At 46.3% G+C, this 24,587-nt stretch overlaps 1 protein-coding gene across 1 annotated transcript in view; it reads left to right on the top strand.

The window, feature by feature from the left end:
- Positions 1 to 10,919: 10,919 nt before the first annotated feature.
- The window catches only part of LOC119397234 (uncharacterized), a 38,458-nt gene continuing 24,790 nt past the window's right edge, over positions 10,920 to 24,587 (top strand). Inside the window, exons 1-3 of the mRNA XM_037664668.2 lie at positions 10,920 to 10,977; positions 13,235 to 13,399; positions 16,291 to 16,422. Coding sequence (XP_037520596.2) covers positions 10,920 to 10,977; positions 13,235 to 13,399; positions 16,291 to 16,422 — 355 coding nt within the window. The remainder of the gene's footprint in view (positions 10,978 to 13,234; positions 13,400 to 16,290; positions 16,423 to 24,587) is intronic.

The following is a 24,587-nucleotide window of genomic DNA, read 5'->3' as shown; positions in this document are numbered from 1 at the left end:
GCGAGGTCCGCACGCTTAACAATTTCTTTCACGTGACCTAAAATTCCTGGCCGCTGACCCGAAAGTCGTGGGTTAGACCCTGGCCGTGGCAGTCTCATTTTGATGGAGGCAATGTGCTGGAGGCCTGCGTACTTAGGTTTACGTGCACGTCAAAAAACACCTCAGGTGATCGAAATTTCCAGAGCCGTCCACTACAGCGCGCCTCAATCATAGTCATAGCGTGGTTAAGCACGTAAAACTTCATCAATTATTATTATCGTTTTCTTGCTTTGGATTGCGATTATGTCGGGAGCATTCAGTACGCGTACACGCAAAGCAAAGAATTTCGCAGAATTAGGGTATTGGTTTTGTTCATGGCCCACACCCTTAATACAACAATAAATTATTGTTGCCTAGTCTGCAGAACAACCTCCGAAACTAATATAAAACAGGCTATACGTTCAGCAAAAAAAGGCTAAAGCTCTTCGGGCTATTGTAATAACCATATGATTCTCCAATCAGCACCTTTACTTCAGGATCTCAAGATACCAAAACTAATGGCTCTGTTAAAGTACCGCTTAGTACTTGCGTACAAAACAGAGCTGAAAAAAAAATTACACACATTGCTACTATGGCTGACCTGACGCAACATGAAGCCGCCTATAATACTAGAAAACCAGATTATTGGAGAGTACCACATTCTCGTGCCAACTACGGATCTCAGATGTTGCGCTCAAGAATGCCTCGTTTGCTTAATGACAAGATTGTTGGCAATATTGATGTTTTGTCCTGTTCTTCTCATGCCATTCTTGATTTTTTTTCTTGTGTGTAAGTAACACTCCTTTCATTTATGTTATGCAGTTTAGTGACAAGATTTCTTTGTATTTTATATAATATGTGTAATGTATATCTATGTGTATTATGTAAACTGCTTGAAAAACTGTATTTCCGCTCTGCTGCTTCTGTGCTATATTTTCTTGTTTTGTAAGGGTTTTGGGGCTGGTCAAGCAGTTATGAGCCGTTTTTTCCCCACTCACCTTCCGCAAATTTGTACTTGTTTTTGCAGAAAATACATACATACATACATACATACATACATACATACATACATACATACATACATACATACATACATACATACATACATACATACATACATACATACATACATACATACATACATACATGCATGCATGCATACATACATACATACATACATACATACATACATACATACATACATACATACATACATACATACATACATACATACATACATACATACATACATACATACATACATACATACATACATACATACATACATACATACATACATTAAAGCTATAGGAAATGTAACTGAACACAACGAGCTCCACGTGTGCCTGCGCAGGAAGAAAGTCTAGTTCAAACTTTTTAATAATTATAACTAAATGTTTTGCATGTCTGACACGTAAGTTCGAAAACTATTCTTGCAGTTATCGCGTGGTCTTTTGTAGCTTTCTTTCCCTACTGAGTAGTTAACCAACTATCCAAACAGCAAATGATTTTGGACTTTCCTAGCTATTATGAGGCTTACTTGCCACAACATGTGACCAAGCTAGAACCTGAATCTTCCTTTCGTCTCCCCTAAGAATTTGATCTTGCGCCTAATATACGCAGGAATACAGGCCACAAAACAAACTAGCGTTATGATAAGTGCACACATATCTTATAGCGCGTCGAGTGTCGCTGCACTGTTAGAGCGCCACTTATTTGCCTGTGCTGCCTCGGCATCGGCGCAGGTCTTGAAGAGACAACGGCAAAGCAAGGATGCGCCTGAGAGGACTTGATAGTGCGGCCGCTGTGGTTCTGTGGGTTCTGCCTAAAATCCTTGTTCATGCTGGGGAAGCCCTCTCGTTCGAGGAGAAGACCAACAGATGGACGTTTCAAGCTGCGACGGATCGTCAAAAAAGGTGCCACACCTTTGTAGTTATCGTGTCAGCACTGACATCATTCACATTCTGTTATTCTGGCAGGGATGCAACCTACCGGTGTACTTCTGAACTATGTCCTGAAATTTAGCGACTGGCAGTGCTGTTTCGATAACGCCAGTGAGCTTACCGGAAAATAAATAAATGAAAATTCGTATAAATGCAGCTATGATTAGGCTACAGACTCCCACTGGTAACTAAAGCCGATCAATGAGAATTCCTTACCAGCTGAAATATAACTGCTTCCTGCTAACGCGCAGAATAATGTTCTCATGTATAAAATTACTACAGCGGTCAGTAACACGTCACAAGGATGATTCATAAATGCATATATGTGCGTATCTGCAGTACTGAAAGCAAGTTACTTCGCGGAAGTTAAGCAGATCAGCGGCTTTTTGACGCTTCTTGGGATTTAAAAGAGACAAAATAGAGCAGCTCGACAGAACAACTTCAGCTAACAGTCATACACTCTAAAAACTGCTAAGTGTAACGCAGGGGTAAAAAAGCCGACTTACTCTTCACAGCGTTCTTCTACTCTCGCAAAGCATCGGATGCAGTGAAATGCATTTTTCATTCTGTATGAAAGGAAATAATGAAATGTGCTTTATACGCCACGTTCCTCGGAGAGAGTGGAATGCCGATATACTCTTCAGGCATGAGAGAGTAAAATGCAGTTGTACTGCTGCTCCTAGTCTATATCGATGTGCTGGCATCCCGCGAGTGATGGCCACACATCATTAAGCACATATATATGCAGCGCAGAGTGCTGAATTTGTGTTGTGGCGCTTGTAGCCTGTGAGATACACAATGAATGTACGGCGACAGGAAAGCGATAGGAAGAAAACGTGTTGTAGGTATACCATATACATTCATTGCGTATCTCCCAGGCTTAAGAAAGTAAGAAGTAGATACGGCATGAATGTTGTTTTCGCGGCAGCCAATAAGCTAGGTAAGGTTTGTGCCGCTGTGCAGAAAAAGAGTTAGCGAGTAAAAGACAAGAAGCGGACCGATATTTGTTTCGCAATACGCACCAACAAATTCACTGATTGCCGTACAAGTGTGGTGTACAAGGTCCCTTTCACCTGCGGGCCGCTTCTACGTAGGACAGACGGGCCGATGCATTAAGCAGAGATTGTTTGAACATAAGAGATCGCTAACAGGAGGCTCACCTTCTACTCTATCTTTACATTGTCGAGAGTGTAAGTGCACGCCAAAATTCGATGAATGCGCAGTGTTGTACCGGCATAGAAATGAAGAAACGCGCGTGATGATTGAGACGTGGCATATCGAGAATAGTGGTAGCGCATGCGTGAGCCAACCGTCGATTAACTTGCATAAAGATGAAATCAAATGCCTTAACAGCTATCTTCCACGTAAACCCCCACGCGTGCAGGATTGATACGTTCGCCTGTTGCATGGGCATGCGCAGATAAGTTCTCGTGCCTTCGTTCTTTTCCGTCGTTGTGCGTCTCTTCAGTTGTTAGTCGGCGTTTGTGGTGTCGTGAATTCTTTCTTGTGTCTGCGTTTGCACGCCCTGTCTTTCTAGAATGTTCACTCAATTAACTTAGCGAACGCTGATGTTAACAGCGAATCTGTCTGGCGTTCCCTAATTGCAAGGCTATAGGCTTCATAGAACTTCTCCAACTCAGCAGGTCGATTTGCACACGCTAAGACTGACTGAGTGGTGATTATTATTATATGGACTCTCTCGGCTGGTTTTTGCCGTCGCCGTCCGTCGACGCCGCCAGGGCCCGTATATATATATATATATACATATATATATATATATATATATATATATATATATATATATATATATATATATATATATATATATATATATATATATATATATATATATATATATATATATTGTGATGACAAAGACTACGATGTTCGGGCGGCGCGGGCAGTGGTATCGAGGCAGAGGAAGAAGAGGTTCAGAGAATAGAACAGCTGGCCTGCAGCAAGGGTGCTGTCTCTGTCTCATTCGTTACAATGGCGCAGCCTACGACGCGAATCGAACCTTGGAGATGAAGCCACCTGCCATCGAGGGTCGTCGGCAGCACGGGTCACTCCATCTAACGAACGCCGTCCACGATTCCTCGATCATGGACTCCACGACTCGACCGCTGCTGCCGCCACGCATCGAATCATCCGCGGACGGCGTCCATGCCTCTTCGGTGGTTCCAGCGTACGACCTGCCAGGAACCATGCCATCACCTTCGTCTGAGAATCCGCACGGGTTCCTGTCGTCTGGGAACGCCCCATACGCTTTCTGTGACATGCGCCCAGTGCCCACGACTCTTCCAACGCGTGAGCATCCAAGGGACGCCGTTCAGGCTTCCTTGGACGTGGATGTTGCCGTCGGGAGTACTGCTACCACCGCATACTTCGCGGATGTGAGTCCTCGCTCTTTCTGCGCCTCATCCGACAGCGCCGCGGAGCTGTTGCGTTCCATCGCGCGACTCCGAGTCACGGTGAACGGCTTGGCAGCGTCAATCTCCGTGCTGTGTCCTGCCGTCTTGCCAGCACTGCACTCGCTAAATGCCGCGTTGGCCGCCGCCGCCGCCTTGCAAGACCATGAAGAGAGCTCACCCGAGAGCCGCAGAGAGCTGCGGTATGCCCTCACGGAGCTCTCATACCAACTCGGCTGGTTGGCGTCGTCATGCTCCGGAGTATCGCCTACCGTATCACAATCACCGGCTGCCTGCGAACTACCGGAGTTCCACGGTTTCCAGAACGACGTCGTCGACTGGGTGGCGACCGTAAACGCAATCGGAGCTCGCGAGTGCTGGACGGACCAGCACAAGTGGTGCGTGCCCATTGACCGCCTTCGGAATGGTGCCGCGGCCTGGCACAGGTACGAAGGCGTGCGGCAGCAATCCTGGCCGAGTGGAGCACCAGGCTCATAGCTGCCTTTGGACCAATTGACTACCACCTCGCTGCCACCACCCAGTCCAACCTCACCGCTACCGAGGATGGAGCTCTGAAGGGGCACCACCTCGAGGCTGCTACTGCGCAGTAGCTTACCACCACGACAACTCGAGACAACATTCTCTCCACGGCAGTTGGTAACGCGTTCCCCAAGCTCATCTTCCCTTCGGGACTTGGATGTGCCGGCTCCTCTGGTGCTTCACACCCTACCAATTCAGGAGGCGGACGAGTGCATGGCCATCAGCAACGTCTCTTCAGGCTCGGCGGAGCCACATCCGATCCGACTTCAAGCGCAAAAATTGGCCGGGTGCGCAGATGGCCACCTTGTGCTAAGTGAGCCAGATAATGTAGCAGGGGAACTCAGAAGCACAGCGCCGGAAGAGCCACCTATACCACCTCCAGAGCCGTTGGGCATCGATGAAAAGAAAGAGAGTAAGCGCCCCGTTGCTAACGTGCAGAATTTGGCTGAAGAAAAGCATTTTTCAGTCCTCCCAAAGCCACAGAATAATCGAAACGATTCTGCGGACGATCTTTCCGATTCTGACAATCATGCGGATGTAACAGAAAGGAAGCCACCCCAAGTGCCTCCCACGGGGCCTCCTCGGATGCTGTTCCGGCATCCTCTTCCGGGCATGCGGCCACCGTTACCTCTGCAACAAAGCCAAACCCGGCAGCTGCAGAAGCATGTTTTACCGTTCAGATGACGTTGCAGCGTGGCCGAGATCGACCACTGCGATGCAGCCAGGGTCGCCCACCAGACCCACTTACGGCAGGTCCACGAGCCAAGTCACAGCGTGGCCGGGACCGTCCACTACGATGCAGCCAAAGCCGCCCACCAGAGACACTGCCGGCAGCTCCGCGCGCTTGCAGTCATGGCCGAGTGTGATGACAAAGACTACGATGTTCGGGCGCGCGGGCAGTGGTATCGAGGCAGAGGAAGAAGAGGTTCAGAGAATAGAACAGCCGGCCTGCAGCAAGGGTGCTGTCTCTGTCTCATTCGTTACAATATATATATATATATATATATATATATAGATATATATATATATATATATATATATATATATATATATATATATATATATATGTATATATATAAGAGCCACAAAGAAAAACAATTCAGAAAAACTTTTTCTAAAGCGAGTAACCGAACGGGCGAAGACCTCTCGCTCCGCAGCGCGCTGCGTTAGACGGCTAGGCCACGAGAAATAAGTCTTTCAGCATGCTCACGGCGAGCTATTTATATACACCATTTAATTCAGCATGCTTTCTAGGTCACCAGCGAGATGGCGCGAAGTGCGCGCGGGGCGCGCTTTAAAAGTCGTCGCCCCGCTCCTGCCAACACCGATGCTCTTCGCCCTACTGGGCGTGGTCGCCTGCGCGTGCTTATCTCGAGGAATGAGGGGGGAGGGTGTATGTCTTGTGCTTTCTCTGTGATGTCCGCGCTGGAGTCACAGAGCGTGCGAAGGTCACTTTGCTCGCTGCATCGGCCGCGTTTGCGAAAGGAGCGCGCTGTTCAAAGAGAAATAAGTAACAACTGTGACAGTTCGCGCTCGTCCTGTGTGTACATGTGCGTTCGTTTCGTGCATCCTTCTTTATGTTTGAGAAGCGCGCTTCAAGTGTCCGCTGTGAAGCATGGTAGTTCGAGCGCTCGTCCTGTGTGCGTTCTTTTCGTGCGTCCTTTGGGCTTGAGCGACACGCTGGAAATTTCGAGCTGCTTTCCGTTCTTCGCGTTAAATTCCAATTTGTTGCTATCACATTCATTGCTTCGCCGTTGCGGCAAAACTGACCTTTTTTATCCATGCCACGCTCTCCCCTTTTCTGACGACTAAAGCATATTTTTTTGCAGACGGATATATTGCAAAGGCATATCCGAAGCCCTCAGCTTGCGAATGGCTTCGGTTTCCCTGGCGCGGGCCTCTGAATTCGCCCAACAACGTCGTGCCCATTCGGGCTCCATGTTTCGCTGGCGCTCCCGACTGGCAGCTTCTTACTCCGGAGAGCGCGCGGCTTTACTCATTTTCCGAACATTCCAGAACGACCGCTGTTACGCTCTTCAGTTGACCGACTCCTTTACCCCTCTCCTTCGCTCTGCCCTCCTGAGCTCGGCGCATGCCCTCCTCCTCTCTCCCTCCCCCTACTGCGTTGCACCTGCGCTTGGCGCTTGCTCACCCCTCGCTAGGCTATGCCCATTTCCACATCGGTGTGCCGCGCTACCACGCATCGTCGATGAAAAGCCAAGAACAGGGGTGCTATGGAGGATGACCCGAGCTTCTCGGGAACACGAGTTTTCTCCCAGCTCGCACTACGGCGGTCATGATAGGAAGACAGTGCGAAGCGCGCGATAGCAGCGTTGATAAAAACGGCTGCAAGACGAGCATGGCGTCACACACGCATTATTAATTCGCGGTGGTTTTCAAAAGAACACCTCGTCAACATTTTCAACAGTCAACATTTCAATAGTGCAGCCACATCAGCGTGATTGTCGCGCTATCTTTTTGCCCACTGAACATCGCGCCTCCCACAGGCGTGTTCGTTAGCGTTTGTCCTCTTTCGGGCAAGTTCTTTCGGTCCACCTGCAGCGTGGAAATTTCCACTCTCGAAGGCAACAAGGGCGCACACGCAGCACTCTCGCGCAGCTCGTTTCGCTTCTCTCGAGTGTTACAGATGAATAAATGGACAAGTTACTGCTACACGTCCAAAGATTTTTCTGGTGTAACGAATCGGTAGAAACAATGTTTCCACAAACAAGTAAATAGTAACCCGCCGCTAATGCCACCCCGCCGCTAATGCATTTCCCGCCGCTAATGCCACCAGAGGTGCTTGCTTCACGCCTGTGAGTGGTACGTCGTGAGCGCGGTGAAACTGAATGCGAGACATCGTAGCCACGTGATGGTATCGCCTTTGGTTCTTCGTGCGCGTGTGCATATAGTCTGTGCGATTAAGCTCATAGATGAATCGTCACGCTCGCTGGCGTTGCAGCGTGAGCACTGCTCCTCCCCAAGAGCAAGCGCGGTGGGCGGAACCAAACTGATTGACGCGGGAACTCGGGTACAAACTCGTTAATTCTGAAAAGGCCCCAGTTCAACTCATGACTGTCATAGTGCCGGTGTGCCTGTCAACGTTTCATGCGGTGGACATTAAGCAGCAGCTTCTTTGCATATAAAATAATTTGGTGAGCTTGCAATACTTGTGAAAGGCTGGAGCCATCGGGTGAGGTTGTGATCACCTAGCTTCCTCCAGCTTTTTACGTAGCTTGTGTATACTTAGTCTGCTTGGTCTGCTTCGGACTGAAGACCACCTCAGTTCAGTCTCAATTTTGATAGTGTTAATTAGCTAGGCCCTAATTAACATAATACTGAATAGTTATGTATTAATTGGTAGTGTTTAATCAACACGGCATTGCTAACTCGGCTTTAATTAGCGTAGTTTTAATTAACATGCAGCTCATTAGTGTAATCCTAGTTATTACGATCCTAATTAGCGCTACCTTAGTGAGTAGGGCCCTAGTTAAGGTATTATTAAGTAGCAATCCACTAATTAGCCTCATGTTAATTATTTTTTATACAGCTCGGCCTTATAGCTTTACACTGCTTTATTAGCATGGCCTTAGTAAGATGCTTACTAATGATCTCGGTCTTAGCATTACTTGGCTTAATTAACGTGGTCATAGATTGTCCTGGCTTAATTAGCTGGGTATACCGACCAGCCAACTAGCTAATCAGCCGGGCGCACGTGCTCGGGGAGCGAGAAGACTGTAGAGAAGCCTTGGGACATGGTAATGGGTTACCCTCTCCAGCGCCTTCTAGTGGGTCGTCCTCTTTGGTTGCTTGAAAAAGAACGCCGCTCGCGCAGGGAGTTCGTGCCTTGCAGTGACTGTCGCCATTACTCATTGCCGTTCAGTGCTGTCTATTAAACACCCTAACAAGACGATTAATAGGATGACGAAGAGGGCGCGCGCCGGCCGAGCAGCGCGCTAGAATGTATAGGCCGAACATGATGATACACGGCCTCTGTGAGATCCGGCCGCGGTGTCGTAAGGTGCTCGGCCGGAGCTAATCTCGCAATCTGCAGTGCTGATAATTCTAAAGGATACTTAGTGACAATAAACGCTTGAAAATAAATTTAAACAGCCCGTACCTCTAAAAAATATCGTCAGTAAAAGTTTCTGACACTTTTCTTGCATGGTACACTTCTGCACTTAGTGGAACGAGAAACAAATGAAAGAAGATGCCTCTGGTTTGAAGACACCACCCAACTTCGTCGACCGACCTTGACGTGACGCCACGTTCCAACGTAACCAATGGAGCGCAGCGCGCGCTGAGGGATGGATTTCACCTTTTCCCACTGTTGGCTCGTCCAAAAGGGGGGTTTCGCCAGAGCTCGGAAAGATTCCGAGTTTCGCCGAACTCGGGCCATCCTGCATAGCACCCCAAATTCGCTGTTTTTTTAAAAAGCCACAGCTTCGCCGCAAGGACGAAGCAATGAATGCGATAGCAGCAAGTTGGAATGTTATGCGAAGTAAGGCTACCAGCTAACTCTTTTATCATCCCGCATGGCGTAACTCAGCCAAAAGGCAGCGTAACGAAACGCGGCCCCTACATCGAGCGAAGCTACCCTCCTTTCTCAACGCAAATTCAGTGGTGAGGAGACAGCATATACAAAGATGTTAGCCGTATGCTGATTTCTGTCTATATATATATATATATATATATAAACAATGAAGTGCTAACAAAGGACCCGGAAGTAAAAGTTGAAAAAAATCAAGCACGTAGGAAAATTGTTCTGTAAAGGACTGACGTTTCGGCCGCGGGACCGACCTCCGACGAAGGCCGGTCCCGCGGCCGAAACGTCAGTCCTTTACTGAACAATTTTTCCTACGTGCTTGATTTTTTTCAACTATATATATATATATATATATATATATATATATATCGAGCGGACGAGCCCGCCCGGTAAATCAAAGTACGGAGTTGCTGCTGGAATCACGCATATTCCCCCCCCCCCCTCATTTCAATTACAGCATCAGTGCTCTTCACTGTTTATTTCAACTATTGTTCGTAGCAATAAGTGCGAATTTACTGGAGTCACTAAAAAGCTTAGAAATTTAGCATATTGCTGCTCTCGGGGTAGGGGTCTATCATAGGACTGTCGTTGGCTCTACGTCGGATGGTATTGAAATTTTAGCGCATGCCATGAAATATCACTGTGTAAGAAATTTTTTGCTTTCATTCTTTGACATGTTCACGTGGCTGTGATTAGTGAGGGTGAACGCGTAAGTACAATGTGGTTTTCGGTAATACCACGTGTGTCTTCTGTCTAATCTTTTACTAGCGCTCAGAAAAACCTATTCAAGATGTGATATCGACAAGCGCACATTGCTACCTTATGTAATGCCCAGGAGTCGTAAAGGGCTTTATGGACCTGAATAGTAAGATTTTCCTTATTTTACTGCCGTCCTCGTTCCCAATATTTTTTTTTTATTCCTTCTGCTGGTGGATTGCAGTGGGCGGTATGACAAGGTCTTGCAGACGTTTCAGTGAGCTCAACAACGCGACCATGCCATGTAATCGCTTGCATGCCAGTTAGTTAGCTAGTTTATTAGAAGCAGGCTGCGGCTCTATATCAAGGCTAATTTGAATAATAAAGCTCCTAAATGTTAAACTCTGATAGGTTCTATTTGCCATAGTCGTGCCGTGATTATTAGGAACGCCTTAGAGGCGGAGATGATATTTTGACACCTGTAGTTCTTTAATGTTCACTGAAATCTAAGTACACAGATGTTCTTGCATTTCCCCTCGTTAAAGCGCATGGCTATTGTACTTTGTCCGCGTCGTGGCTGGGAATCAAAATGGCGCCCTCGTGTTTAGCAGCGCAACATCACAGCCGTTGAGCCACCACGGTGCTTATAGATTGCTTATCGATGCGTTTGCTCTGTGTGGCATACGCCGCTGAGTGTGAGAGAAAGCAAATACCATAAGAAATATGTACGTTCATGTAAATAACTGTGTTATTTACATCGATTGCAGAATGACTACAGTGTCGGCGAATGTGGACCGGCCCCACACAGAAATCAATGGCTATGGCGGTGAGTAAACGCAAGGAGTCTCTACTTCTTCTGTTCTAAGCTACTGGAATAAACTTACACTGAGGTTTCCAAGCAAACGAAAAATCGTTTTTTTTTTTCTCGTGCACCTCCAAGAAGGCCATTAACACATACTTGTAAATTTTGCGACAATATTGCATGCATATTGGTTACAAGAATACACTTGAAAAAAAAAGTCACGAGTCTCGTCAAAGCAGCGTCGTTCATGCATTAAAATGACCGTTGTAACGGAAGTCATGGAAACGTTTACAGGTGAAGTCGATGTTTGCTACGCGTATCGCTTTATTGTATGCTAATCTTCACACCCAAAATCTGCGCGCGTTGTATATCGGGCGCAGTTAATGATAACTATGTAAAGACATTTCCGATAAACATTAAAGATCGCCTGACGCATATAGCATAAACCTAAATTGCAAGTCAGCTCACTCGAGGTGAAAATTACTTAGCAAACAGAACAGCCCGCACGGACTCAGAAACTCAAACAGACGTTTGTTGGCGTCCGCATGAGCGAAGAACTTCAAGATGGCTACTTGCTCTTGGTCGAACGCGCTCAAGTGCTCGCTGGCGCAAAGCTCGTCGTATTCTTCTTATGGGAAGAACGCGGGATATGCAACAACTAGCTTGCGCAAGAAATAAAAATGCACAAGTGAATAATTGACAATGGTTTCCTGATTAACTTATGAGCAAATATTACGCGGTCATTTCTAAAGCCAATTTATCCTGGACGAATGTCGATACTAACATGGCAGTTTCGGGAAAAGTAAACTTTTAGATACTGTGGAGGAAATTCAATATTGCACTATAGTAAAGGTACGTTTTATGTATGACGTTCCAAAAATAACTTAAACGTTATTCAATTGTGATTCCACTTGAAAAAAAAAAAACGCACGTCCGAAAACTGATTTCGTTATCACTAAGAATTACAAAATAAGTGCCACTCAGAATCTTACTGTCTACCATTCCTAAACTGCAGTATTTCTAAACTGCAACAAACTACAATTTCTGGACGTTATCACTTTTGAGATTATATACAAATTATTTGGAATCTGTAGATGCAAATTCGAGTCCTCATGAAAGCAATGTCCGTCTCCTGAGTAACTGTAGTCAAGAAGTTACCATATGCTATATACACTCAAAGGGGTAACATTACCAAACATTTTAAGGATAAAAAAAGTATTCTCTATAGCCTCGTACTCAAGCGCTAGAAATCTCACCGAGGTGTTTCAATTGATTAGTCAGTCAGTCTAGCTTCAGTATCATAGAAATCGGAATGTGTGCAAAGACCTACCTGGTAGTGTTGACAAGATCAGTACATCATTATCTTGTAAGACAGGGTACTCAAGGAAAAATAAAGCCTACATTGTTAAGAGTTGTTGGGAGTTTCTAATTTAAAAAGCCACTGGCTGGCTCAGAATACATTGATGGAAACCAGAAAGAAAATTTACCTTCGACACGTGTTGCTCCACGAAGACGAAAGTTAACTTGAGTACGGAATACGAATACTCGAAACATATATCATTAGAGATTGTTTCGCGCCAGAGATTTCTGAAAGCATCATAACTTGCAACGCCATTTCCTTCAGGTCAAGGATATTTTACATACCATGTCGCGACTGCGAATTAACTGAGAGCAAACAATAACACGCTATGTTCGCTTACGCGGAAATGACGCTGGTTCAACGCCCTTTCGACGATACCTTTTTCAATGAAGGTTCCTGCGTGAGCGCGAGGTCCACGAAAGTGAAATCACGTTTAAAAACCGAGAGGTAGCAGCACGATTTTCCTTCTTTTGCGACGCCCCTCCATGGTGGTCTAGTGGTTATGGCGCTCGACTGCTGACCCGAAGGTCGCGGGATCGAATCCCTGCCGCGGCGGCTGCATTTTCGATGGAGGCGAAAATGTTTGAGGTCCGTGTACTTAGATTTAGGGGCACGTTAAAGAACCCCAGGTGGTCCAAATTTCCGTAGCCCTCCGCCACGGCGTTTCTCATAATCATATCGTGGTTTTGAGACGTTAAACCCCAGATATTATTATTTTGCGCCAACAGTCGTTCTACAGGCTGTAAGAGCTCTCGTTTAATATACAGCACGGCAGAGGAGTTGGCTCCGACAAATTTTTGCTAACATGCCATCGTTACAAAACACTGGGCTAATGGCAATGGATGGATCTCAGTGCATTCAATGACTTCGGGTGTTCGTTTTCCTGTGCCGTAAGAGGCGTCTGTTGTGACGCCTGTGCAGCCGCTTTCCTTGGCAAGCGCTGCCTGAACACCTCCGACTGCGCCTCCAAGTTCATCGAAGGCCTGACGTGTAACGCGGACGACGACGGGGAGCCCGGGAACTGCACCTGCCCTGACTACACGCCTCTGTTCTTGGAGGAAGGCGGCATCTACAAGTGCAGCCGGGGTGAGTTTGCGTCGCTTCGAGAAACGCCTGGCGCAATGTGGGCGTTCGTATACAGACCTGATTCCCTACATTATCCATTGTCAGTGCAAGCTATTTGACAAAAAAATTAGAAAAATTGGCCGCGTATCTGCGTGCTTCGCTGCAAATGTCGTCTAAAGATGATAGAAGAGGCGCTGCGTGAGATATGGACGCCATCTGGCAATACGTCGAGAAACATGAGTGCTGCGTTGCGGGCTGGTAGTCCCGGCGCAGCAGCACGCGAAGACCGGCGGTGACCAACGCGACCGGCGGGGACGCCAGCCAGCCCGTACACGCGGTTTGGCGCGAAGCGCCGAAGCAGAAGAAACGTCCGCACTCAACGAGTACTCTCCGCACACTCTTTTATATACACGTCCACTGGGTAAATCAGGAATGCCAGAGCCGCGTCCCATGCCATTCATACAGTGCTATACTGAACCGAAACCGAAACACAACAATGAGTTCGTGCAGAGGGCACGGAGGAAGGCAAGTGTCAGCGCAGTCGCATTTTCAGCGCAGCTTAAGAAACTAGGGTCTCTATAATTACGTATCTATGTATTTTCTATTAAAGGAACACACCACCTAATGCTTACCTAGTGATGTTGCGCCTGAGATATGCGTAATGTTTGCTTTTTGATCAACAATGTACACAAGTGTGAACCTAGTCAGCCGTTCAAGATGGCTGGCCCTTGGGCAAATGGTTCAACTTTGGTCGGGTGGCTGAATCGAGTGACGTGCCGACAAACAGAAAGACAGACCAAAATTTCTGCGATTAGGTTCCCCAAGAAAGACTATCCTCTTTAAAATGAGTTTCTGGCAACAAAGTGGATTCTGGACAGCTTCTGTCCGCCACACTGGCGTCTTTCGGCGTAAGAATTACTTCATCTGGCGGAGACTTCTTACAGAAAGACCAAACATAAGCTATTATATATTTTGTCATGGTATTACCGCCGAGATCGAAAGTATAAGATTGCTGCCGAGGGATTTTAAGAGCTGGGGTCCCGAAGCGCAACGAGCCGTAAACGCTTTGCATTTTTCTGTGCTCTCCGTGGTTTCTTTTGTTCGGCAGGCATCGCCAAACAAAGTACAAAGAAATGCATGACCTTGGGTACCTATCATTAAAACCCTGCAATGGAGAGTTTGGTGGCGGGTACCCAAGCGGCTTGCCTACCGAAGCTTTTGCGTTCTTTTGTTTTTTCGGTACTTTCGTTGCGGGCGGCTGGTGAACAAAATGAAGCGACAAGCGTACAAAAGAACGCAAGGAACGTGCACCCCCAATGCTCTGGGGCCCCAACATTAAATATTCTGTAATACGCGCAGTCCTCGGCTCAGAGCAAAGGTGAGGGTCAGCGGAGGAGGCGGCCCCATCCGCATTGAAGACGGCCGGTTTCCCAACCTCACAGGTTTTACGCACCCAGTGCGCGCGACGCTGTCACAAAAGGTGTGGCTGCTGCCTTTCGGTACGCAACAGCCACCAGCACGGGGCAGTTCCGGGCAGACCATTCTTCCCATGGGCGGAAGCTCGGAACGCGTGTACTCGTGAGTGTACGTACGTTTAAGTGTGCGCTAGTGAAAGCATGTGTAGACAAAGAAGGCACGACCCTCTCCCTAACACGTACGGCCCACGTCTTGAAGTGTAGTGAAAGGTGATTGGACAGTCACCAAATTCGGCCGTTCTCTGAACCTGTCTAGCTTCGGGCATCCATAACTGTATAAAGGTGTGGGATATATTATCCCGAGGTTGCCCTTGTGGGATCACATTTGATCTGGACTCACTCATGATAGTCGTTGTTACTCCCTATTCTGACCACGGTTTGTTAGAACTGTGATGCAGTTTTGTAATTGACGCAACATAAGCCAAACCTTCGACCCCCAAGCGCTCGTTCTTCATAGAGGCCCCGATCCGCCGTTCGATGAACGTTGCCGCTCGCAAACAACAGACCATGGACGTGCAGCAGCCTTATCCGATTCTTGTCTGCAGAATTTCCAGCAGCACGAAGAGGTGTCTGAGCGAAGGAAATGCTCAAAAAGCAGAATGAAAGCAAAGTATTGCACTGACCCATATGGATTTCTTTTTTTGCTCTTCCGAATATCGGCGATGATTATTTCATCCATTTCGCGTATACAATGCATGATTGTGCGCTTGCAAATTTCATCTCGTCAAGCCGTTACACGTGTGACACGATATCGAATGAGCACTCTGTATTGCAGACGACTGTTCAGGAATACACCCGCTATCGACTATACTGTGTATAGTATGGATATTACGATGTTCCCGGAGCACTAGGCATCTGCCCGTAAAAACAGATACATCAAATTGGTGACGCTACAGGCGCCAAAAATTCGCCGTCTGCACAGCGCATGGGGACCTGTGTAGTGAGTGAGTAATAGAATTTGAGTGATATAATTGAAGCAGTTGCCTAAACTTCAGATTACTTTGTACGGAATGACCATGCATGGTCATCGGGAATAACGTATCGGCGTCTTATTTCGCTATGTTCATGTCGGTAATGAACTAAAAATAAATAAACGTTTACAATGCCTTCATGCCCATTGGAGGACTCCCCAGAAATGCTGTATCATAACTACTGAGAAGCTATTTGCTACCCTTCTTCCACTTTCTGTCGCCAAAAACAACAGAAACACGGTATGCTTCGCAATGGCTCTTTGTTGTCGTTTATTTTCGTTTATACTTTAAGCGCTCATTTCTTTGCGTTTGGCGTCCGCTTCTTTCGCCGTGTGTTTGTTTTTTCGCTCTACTGTGTAAACAAAGTCATACGAATCAGCTCATCAGTCTGTCTTGTAGATCGTTTCAAAAACTGATTTTACAAGCACAGTTACACGCTACTATCTATCCGAAAACGTTCTTGCAGCCGGCGCTCTGGGCAGCAGCTGCGAGCGCGTGGAGCAGTGCCGCTACAACAACGTGTACCTGCTCTGCCTCATGGGGAAGTGCATCTGCCCCAGTCCTATGAGGGTCAAGCAGGGATTCAAGTGCATGCCAGGTGAACAATCAAGCAATCGACATGGTTGCTTTTCTTTCTTGTCTCACGTTTACTGTCGTATCGTGTCGTATCGAAAGGGAATGTGAATCTGCGGTTAACGAGTCTGTTAAAAAATTTCGGGAATACCTCATTTCGTTGTGGTCTCAATAGGCTCATAAAGAATCACCAAGTTCCGTATAGCCGTTTAACGCAGTTCTTTGGTTAAACAGTTTGTAAAGATTTCAAAAAGGCCTTTTTTAGAGCGCAAACAATCGAAACATTATAGTAGCTCCATAGGTAGGAGGCACTAATTTGACAATCAAGAGCAAACAAATACAGAACTTCTGATACCTCCGTGATATTAGATTCATGACACTGTACGTGGTCTTCCTCGCACTGTGTCCCTATGAGGCACCTATGATATATCGTGTGTCTGAAAGTCTAAATCTTCAGGAGATTACCAGCTCAGCCGTGCGTGGCCGAAGAGGACGACCATGCAGTCTCTACCGGATGTTAGGAAGGGCACCGCAAGAAAAATGCCGTGATATTAAGAAGGCGCTTGCATTAGACTACTTCCTTGGCGGTGACTGATGGGGCACGCATGCGCAACAGCAGTAGAAAAATGTTGTAACACGCCGCTATATGAAAGGATGGCGCTCAAAAACTGCGTTACCTGAGCAATGTTGCTTGATCGTGATAGCCCGATCAATTTCTATATGACGATGTACACGATGTGACCGGCGTCTCTGTGGTATAATATTTTGAATAGCTTAGGTGGCGAGCTAGTGTACGCTCCCAGCCCAGGACCTTTTGACAAGGAATACACGTCGCACGGTTCTCTATTCGCAAAAAAATGTCTAGAAGACGAGGAGTGGCACAGTCACCATTAAGATAGTTTCAGTGTATTCGAATAAAGACGTGGTTCTCGGGGGCGGCTCACCATAGGGACGACAGCTTGTCCTTTTCTCTATATTTTGATGCCGAATCCCTAGAGAAAGGACCTTTAGAGGTGAGACCGAGAGGACTTTACGAGTTCTCGACCGCATCTGTGGCCTGGAGGACTTTTTTGAAGCCGCCGTTAGGTGAAGCTGTTGTGCGAAGCCTAAACATACCCGAGACCCAGGTCGTGAGGAATGACAGACCAAAGTGCCCGGATCTTTGTTGTGCGAAACTTTTGTAACGGTTGCCATGTTGACACTGCCTTTGCCTTGCGACGCTGCCGGCCACTGATTTCTTACGTTTCCGACACTGGACCGGATCATGGAGGCCCTATTTGAAAGGCAAAGTCAAGTACGCAAGGCCGTCACGCAAGTTATCGCAAACCTCGAAAGTCTTCTGATTGTGGAGCGCTCATCAGTACGTGAGCTGCAGAATATTCTGAGCTGCGAATTTTGAGTGAGCTGCGTGATTCAGTACGTGAGCTGCGAATTTTGAGTGACCAGTACGAACTTCTCAGAGGAATAGATGAGGAGGTAGAAGACACAGTTGATATCGATCATTTGGAAGCTCAGATGGAGGAAGCCGACTTTTATGTGCATCAGATAATTCGTGCAAGAGTCAAAGCAGAATTTAAGATAGCAGACACAATAAACGCTCGACAGTATCACTTTGAATGAATATGGAACTGGATTAGAGCAGAAGTAAAAGGCAGAATACTCTGTCCGTCTAGGTCACCGCCATCTAGTCATTACGGCTTTAACAGCGATCTTGTCGCACAGAATTCAGACGAGTTGACATCACGACTAATTGCCGAACGTGCGGGAAGCCGACCAATTAGCACTTCTACTGCAGAAAAAACAATCCGAGAAAGCCGCACAGAAGAACAACCACTTATTCCAAAGACCTGGTCCATGCCTTTAGAACTCTCCTGAGCGGGCACTGCTCATGAAGCTAATGGCAAGACATCTGCAACAACTCAGGTGTTCGTGGTGGAAGAGACTTCTATGATAGTATAGCTGGAAGACTTTGTAAGTCCAACAATGGTCCACAAGATATTAAGGATTCGTCCAAGCCAAAGACGACAGATTCATATGTTAAGTACTCACCGCCGTGCGTGCAAGTGTCTGGTAGAAGCAAATCAAGGCCAGTTGATACAGCGAAAAGAAACCACAAGGAAGACCATGACGACACAAGAGCAAGTCTCTTGTACTGCGCATACGCTCTGTTCTTATAGAAAGCTGCAGACGTCAAGGTTGAAGGCAATGCCGATGGTACATCTTATTTCAGCGAAGAATGCCGAGACAGCGTCACAGCCACAAATGAGACAGCCCAGACCAAGGCAGAGCGAGATGGCTGGTGCTTCGAAGATGAACAAAGCAAAGACGAGAAAATCAAGAAACTCTTCAAAAAGAGCTACAGTAGAACATCGTGGAAGAGTCGGCATAATGGATGTTCATGCGAACTGAAGCTGCTCATCGACAGTGTAAGTCGATCAAGAGGAACGCCTTCAAAAGCATCGGTGTGGAGCAAGCGTCGTAAACATCTCTGGAAGAAACCCGGAGGATCCCACCAGGACTGACTTGGAACTAATACGAATACTGGCGAACAAACAGTGTACACTTAGCCTCTGTGTGTGTGAGTTCTTTATCGTCAGGCGCCACAGCGGCTGCGCGGATGATGTTGAAAAGTGTGTAGAAGACGAGGAGTGGCACAATCATCATCAGGATCGATTGAATGCTCCAATAAAGAACAGGCCGACGGGGTAGGGGCGGGGTGGGGCTGGGAGGGCTTCCGCTACGGCTCAGCAAAAATAGACGGAAGCATTCCCATGAATACACTTATACTGTTGTCGATCGTGGGATATTAAACTTGGGGCGTTTTACTTATCGCCTGAAACGGCGCGTGACATCGTATGTTCAGACTACCCCGTAACAAAGAACAATGTCTAGCCACGTAAGCAGCTGCTTACATGGCTAAATGTTTTTGCTAGAAAAATATTTCCAAGACCGTAAACGTCCCCTCAAAGTTCGCTTGCTTTTGTTAAAGTGGGCCAAATGAAAAATGTATATAAAATCTATTTTTGTGTGTTGAACTTCGAGACAGCGCTTGGACTACTACACAGGGTCTGTTTATTTGTGCTATTTATTGATTGCGAAATTTTTGTTTAACTGCCAGCTACGTATTTCAAAAAACAACGAAAATATTCAGAGTTCGCGATTTTTTCGTAAGCTAACTCGAACTCTTCCATACAACCTTAATATTGGTGTGGTTTTTGTGAAAGTGTATTTTCTTACAAAAATGTTTAGATGTGAAGTTGACCTCACAACTTCGCGAAAAGAGTTTCTGAAGTCAGAGAAAATATACGACTTGTCGGATATTTGACCGTATTTTTTCATCAGATGCGGTCCAAGTAAAAATCCTCATGATGCGCCGTTTTATGGAAGACTTCATTGCTAAGTAATGAAGAAAGTCTAATCAAATAATTTTACGGAAGAAAATAATTTTTGAATTTTGCTCTCCGAACGCATCCTGCATTTCTTTCTGTTGCCACTTCGCCGCAAAGTACGTGGTCTCCCTTGTCACTGATACTCGTCCCAGGAGGCGGCAAGATGCGAGGTGTATGTCAGCGGCTCGTGAGCACCCGAAGGTCTTGTCGCCTTGATCTCAAGGCTACGAGTAATGAATTCGCTTTACAATGTCAGCTTCCTTGGCGGGCCCAATAGGCTAAGTATAGACGCCGGACAGCAGATTACGGTATCGTTGGCACATGGGCTACAGAGCCGTCTGCACAACTAGTATACACATACCAAAAAATAACGCTCATTCTATGCACATTTATTGCGATAGCAATTATATGGACAGTCTCGACAGGTTTTTGCCGTTGCCGTCGCCGTCATGTCCTTCTGGTATGAAGTCCAAATTGATAAGATCCCCCCGCGCATTTTATGTTCTACCGCGGGTAAAAGCGCGCGAGCGGTGGTGACGAACGCGGCTGAAGCAGAGATGAAACGAGCCGGCCAATTTCCGTCGCTCTGAGGGTGCATGCGATAACATCACCCCGCTCGGGAGGCCTGCCGTCGAAGCAGACAGGAAACGCCACACCCTTCTTTAACGAGTATGAACAAACGCATGCATCCTTCGTCGCTCGGAGGGGGGGGGGGCGTTGTCGCGTGGGCAGCAACTTTGAACTTTGAATTTAAGGGCTCGGTCGCGATCGCTGGCGCGCGCGCTATCTTGACAGCCATCACAGCGGGCGGCTTGTATACCCTTCTACGTGCTGCGCTCTCAACGGGAAATGACTTAGGAGAGCATCTCTCCCTGGAGCGGCCGTATTCTCTTACACGAGCGTTTTGTAGTTGCGCGAGATCGGATACGAAGCAGTTAGCTGCCAGCCTCACTTAATATAACACTACAATTTGTTGCTATCGCATTCATTGCTTCGCCCTTACCGTGAAAATGTGACTTTTTCTCGTGCATACTAGTTGTGCAGACGATTGAAGTCATGTATTTTATGTGTTAGTTCCTAAAAGGAGCGCTACAATATATACATTTAGTATTCGCATTGCCCGTAGACTGTCACGCCACCAAGCGATGTCAGGAGGAGGGTTAGCAGACGACAAACCGGCAGCCGCTCCATAATTCAGCGGTGCTATCCCGATTGTCAACGCGTTGGTTGGAAAGAAACACTACGACTTTGCATGTTTCGTGAGTCTGTGAAGAAACCGCGCCGTCCGTGACAAGATAAATTTGATTCTTTCTTGCGAGACGCGAAGTTTTCGTGAAAATACGTGGTGAACCACCGTGGGCATGTCGTGCTGCCAATGATGGCACACAGCGTACACATTTCAGCTCCGCGAAGTTTACTGTGGCCACGCAGGTTAATGAAATGCTAGTGTCTGTCTTTTTTCTGTCGAAACTCGCGCTATTTCGCTTGTATATAATATCCGTCGGCGTTTTTATATGAAACCCATAACGTTATACGCGGCGTGTCGCGTGAGCGCACGATGTCCTCTTCTGTGCTGAATAATATCAGGGCCTTCGTAATAAATAGCTGATACACTAAACAAAAACGCCTTACATTTTGTCAGGAAAGAGCTGTATCAAAATCTTGCGACCATTTAGTCATTTGGGACTGCATTCGCTCCATGGCTATCGTGAACTACGACCAAGTACCGCCCGCGTTGCGGGCTCTATCTTGTCCTCAGCTGACGCATTGTGACGGTGATTAAACGTGATTGATTGATTGATTGATTGATTGATTGATTGATTGATTGATTGATTGATTGATTGATTGATTGATTGATTGATTGATTGATTGATTGATTGATTGATTGAATATGTGTATATCCACGTTAGTGGACCTCAGCTGGCGAAATTTGATCGGCAGCCCCGCTGTCAACGTCGCCATTCACCGTATGTGGCTTTCATAGCCAGCGCTACATTGCATCTTGGTTACTTTGTTGATAGGTGGCAGCACATAGGAAGCAAAGTGCTCCCTGAGCCCAGAACGTGTAGAAGGCGAGGCAGCTCACGGGGGAGGAAATTGTTCAGATTGATTTTGACAGCGACGTTGAAAGAGACTGGGCACCTCAACGACGAGGATTTTTCACTGGACATTGACGACTGTGATGTGAAAGCACCAATAGCGACAGCTTCGAGGAAGATGCTGCAGCAGCTATTCTCTTTAACGTGCTCTGCCGGTTAACCATCTGTACGGCGAGCTTTTCACAATCGTAAGCCACTTTGACTGTACTTGATGTGCAGCAGTGTTGAGATAAAAATAAAAGCATAGTTTTTCTGATGCGATGCACGTAGCGCAACTTTTGTGGTCGCATGCTGCCAACAACCTCGACGAGCGGACGCGAAACGTGCAATCGCGTCCACAAGCCGCGCAGCTGAGTTGTCGAATGAACTTGACCATTAGCGTCCGAACGGCGTCGTTGTTTAGAAATTCTTCGACGTTGCGACCAGCTTGCGTGTGCATTCGTTTCGAAGTGCACATCAAAACTGTAACATCCCAGAGAAGTGAACTGTGCACTCTGCGTTATTCACACACAAGTAATGAGGACGGAGCAACACCTTTAGAAACCGTCGTCACGATAAACATGCGGTCCTGTGCAGCAACGATGGCGTAACTCGCTAGCGGCACGGCAAATCCAACAGGCAGGCACGGTACGTATACTTGGAGTGCCGTTCCTTTCATGCGTTTTCTGCAGCGCGCAGAGGATTTTGTAAAGCATCGTTGATGCACGGTAACGGAGCCGAATAATAACCTCTTACACCACGGAAAATAATCAGGTAGCGAGCGTTTCGCACTTTAAATAGTTTGGACAAGCATTTTGACCTGATATCTACTTCAGCGCAGTTCATAACCTCGTCCGGTGAAAGTGGCACGGGCCGTACATCCGCACGCCCTATCTGTTCCTATTCTAAGAAACGGGTTGACCCTCCTCCAGGCGCCATCTTGTATCGCACTGCTACCTATAGTTTGCGGCCGTTGCGAATAAGTATACGAAGAGCACCCAGACGTAGGCGGATATATATATATATATATATATATATATATATATATATATATATATATATATATATATATATATATATATATATATATATATATATATATATATATATATATATATATATATATATAAATATATATATATATATATATATATATATATATATATATATATATATATATAAATATATATATATATATATATATATATATATATACATATATATATATATATATATATAGATAGATAGATAGATAGATAGATAGATAGATAGATAGATAGATAGATAGATAGATAGATAGATAGATAGAAATGGTCAAAGTGCCTTCGGTTCAGTATGTCATTGCCTTTGGTTCGCTCACTAGGGCTTCGCATCTCAAACAGACAAAAAAAAGTAAGAAAATAGTAGGTCTGACACGCCAACGCCGAGCGTAGCTTGCCCCCTTTTTCGCAGTCAGTGAAGGGCTCCAAGTTTTTTTTTCTCTATTGCCTGGGCTAAACACCGACGCCCGTAGAAAGGGCAATATACAAGGCGTCCCAACTATCACGCAGCACGATTTTAAAGAAGAGGAATGACGTTACGCAGTGCAAATCCAGTTTATATTGCTCCTAGTATACTGGAGCAGCCACTGCTATTTTTGTCGTTAATGAGGTTTATTAATTAGCCATAATTATATTTTTGTAACTCCTACTCACTTGATTATCAAAATGTCAATGAGGCATATGTAGGCATGTTCAAATGACATCTCACTACTATTTTTAACAACGTACTAATTGCGCGCTCATTTTTTCCGGTTGATAAAGAAAGCCCGCTCAATCTGAAAAGTGGCACGTGACTAGACTGTGGCGCGCACCAGAAAGCTGCGCCCTCAAACAGGCTCCCTGCAAGGTAGCCAGTATAAAAGAAAAAAATATATATATTGATCGCCCCATCTGCCATTCCCCAACCGAATGAACGAGCCGCTTTGGTCTCACAGAGTCAGGCCGTAATCGGAACAGCGCTCCTGCCGCGTTATGAATGAGAACAGTCGGCCGTGATATAAGGATAATGGTAGTGGCATACAATCGAGTGCAATGAATCCCTGCAAGATGGCGACGCATGTTGGCGCCCGACCGCGAACCTTGCCAAAGTGCGAAACGCTTGTCTCTGACAACGGACAGCAGGCAAAGCGGTTGCTTGCAGTAAGCTTATTTCAGGGCGCTGCTTTCTTTTGCGGGCGGGAGCGTAGTCACCGGTTATTTTTCATATTTCGCGGGCTTTCCCTATCAGCCGGAAAAAATGAGCACGCAATTAGTACGTTGTTTAAAATAGCGCAGTTAGATGTCATTTGAACATGCCTAGATATGCCTAATTGACATTTTGGTAATTACGCGAGTACTTGTCGAGTTAGCAATACAGTTATTACTAATTATTTAAACATATTTAACGAAAAAGTTTGTTGTGGCTACTCCTGTCTACTGGGAACAATATGTACTAGGTTTGCTTCGCGTAACGCCGTTCTTCTAGTTTTGAATCGCGTTGCCTGGTAGTTGGGACGCCCTGTATATGAACCGGACGAATGCGTTTTGCATGCGGTACAAAACACATAGAAAAGGAGAACGCTTTCTATGAAGGCTTTGTGAGATCATTCGTGGTCATGGAATATTGAAATATGGTCCTTCTCTAGGACAAGATGCAAAGCCGACGTGCAGCATTGGAAAATTCAGAATTTCTTATTACTTCTG

Source organism: Rhipicephalus sanguineus, chromosome 6, assembly GCF_013339695.2.
Source record: "Rhipicephalus sanguineus isolate Rsan-2018 chromosome 6, BIME_Rsan_1.4, whole genome shotgun sequence".
NCBI lineage: Eukaryota > Metazoa > Arthropoda > Arachnida > Ixodida > Ixodidae > Rhipicephalus > Rhipicephalus sanguineus.
The sequence above is the reverse complement of the archived record's forward strand: the minus strand, read 5'-3'. Positions and strand labels throughout refer to the sequence as shown.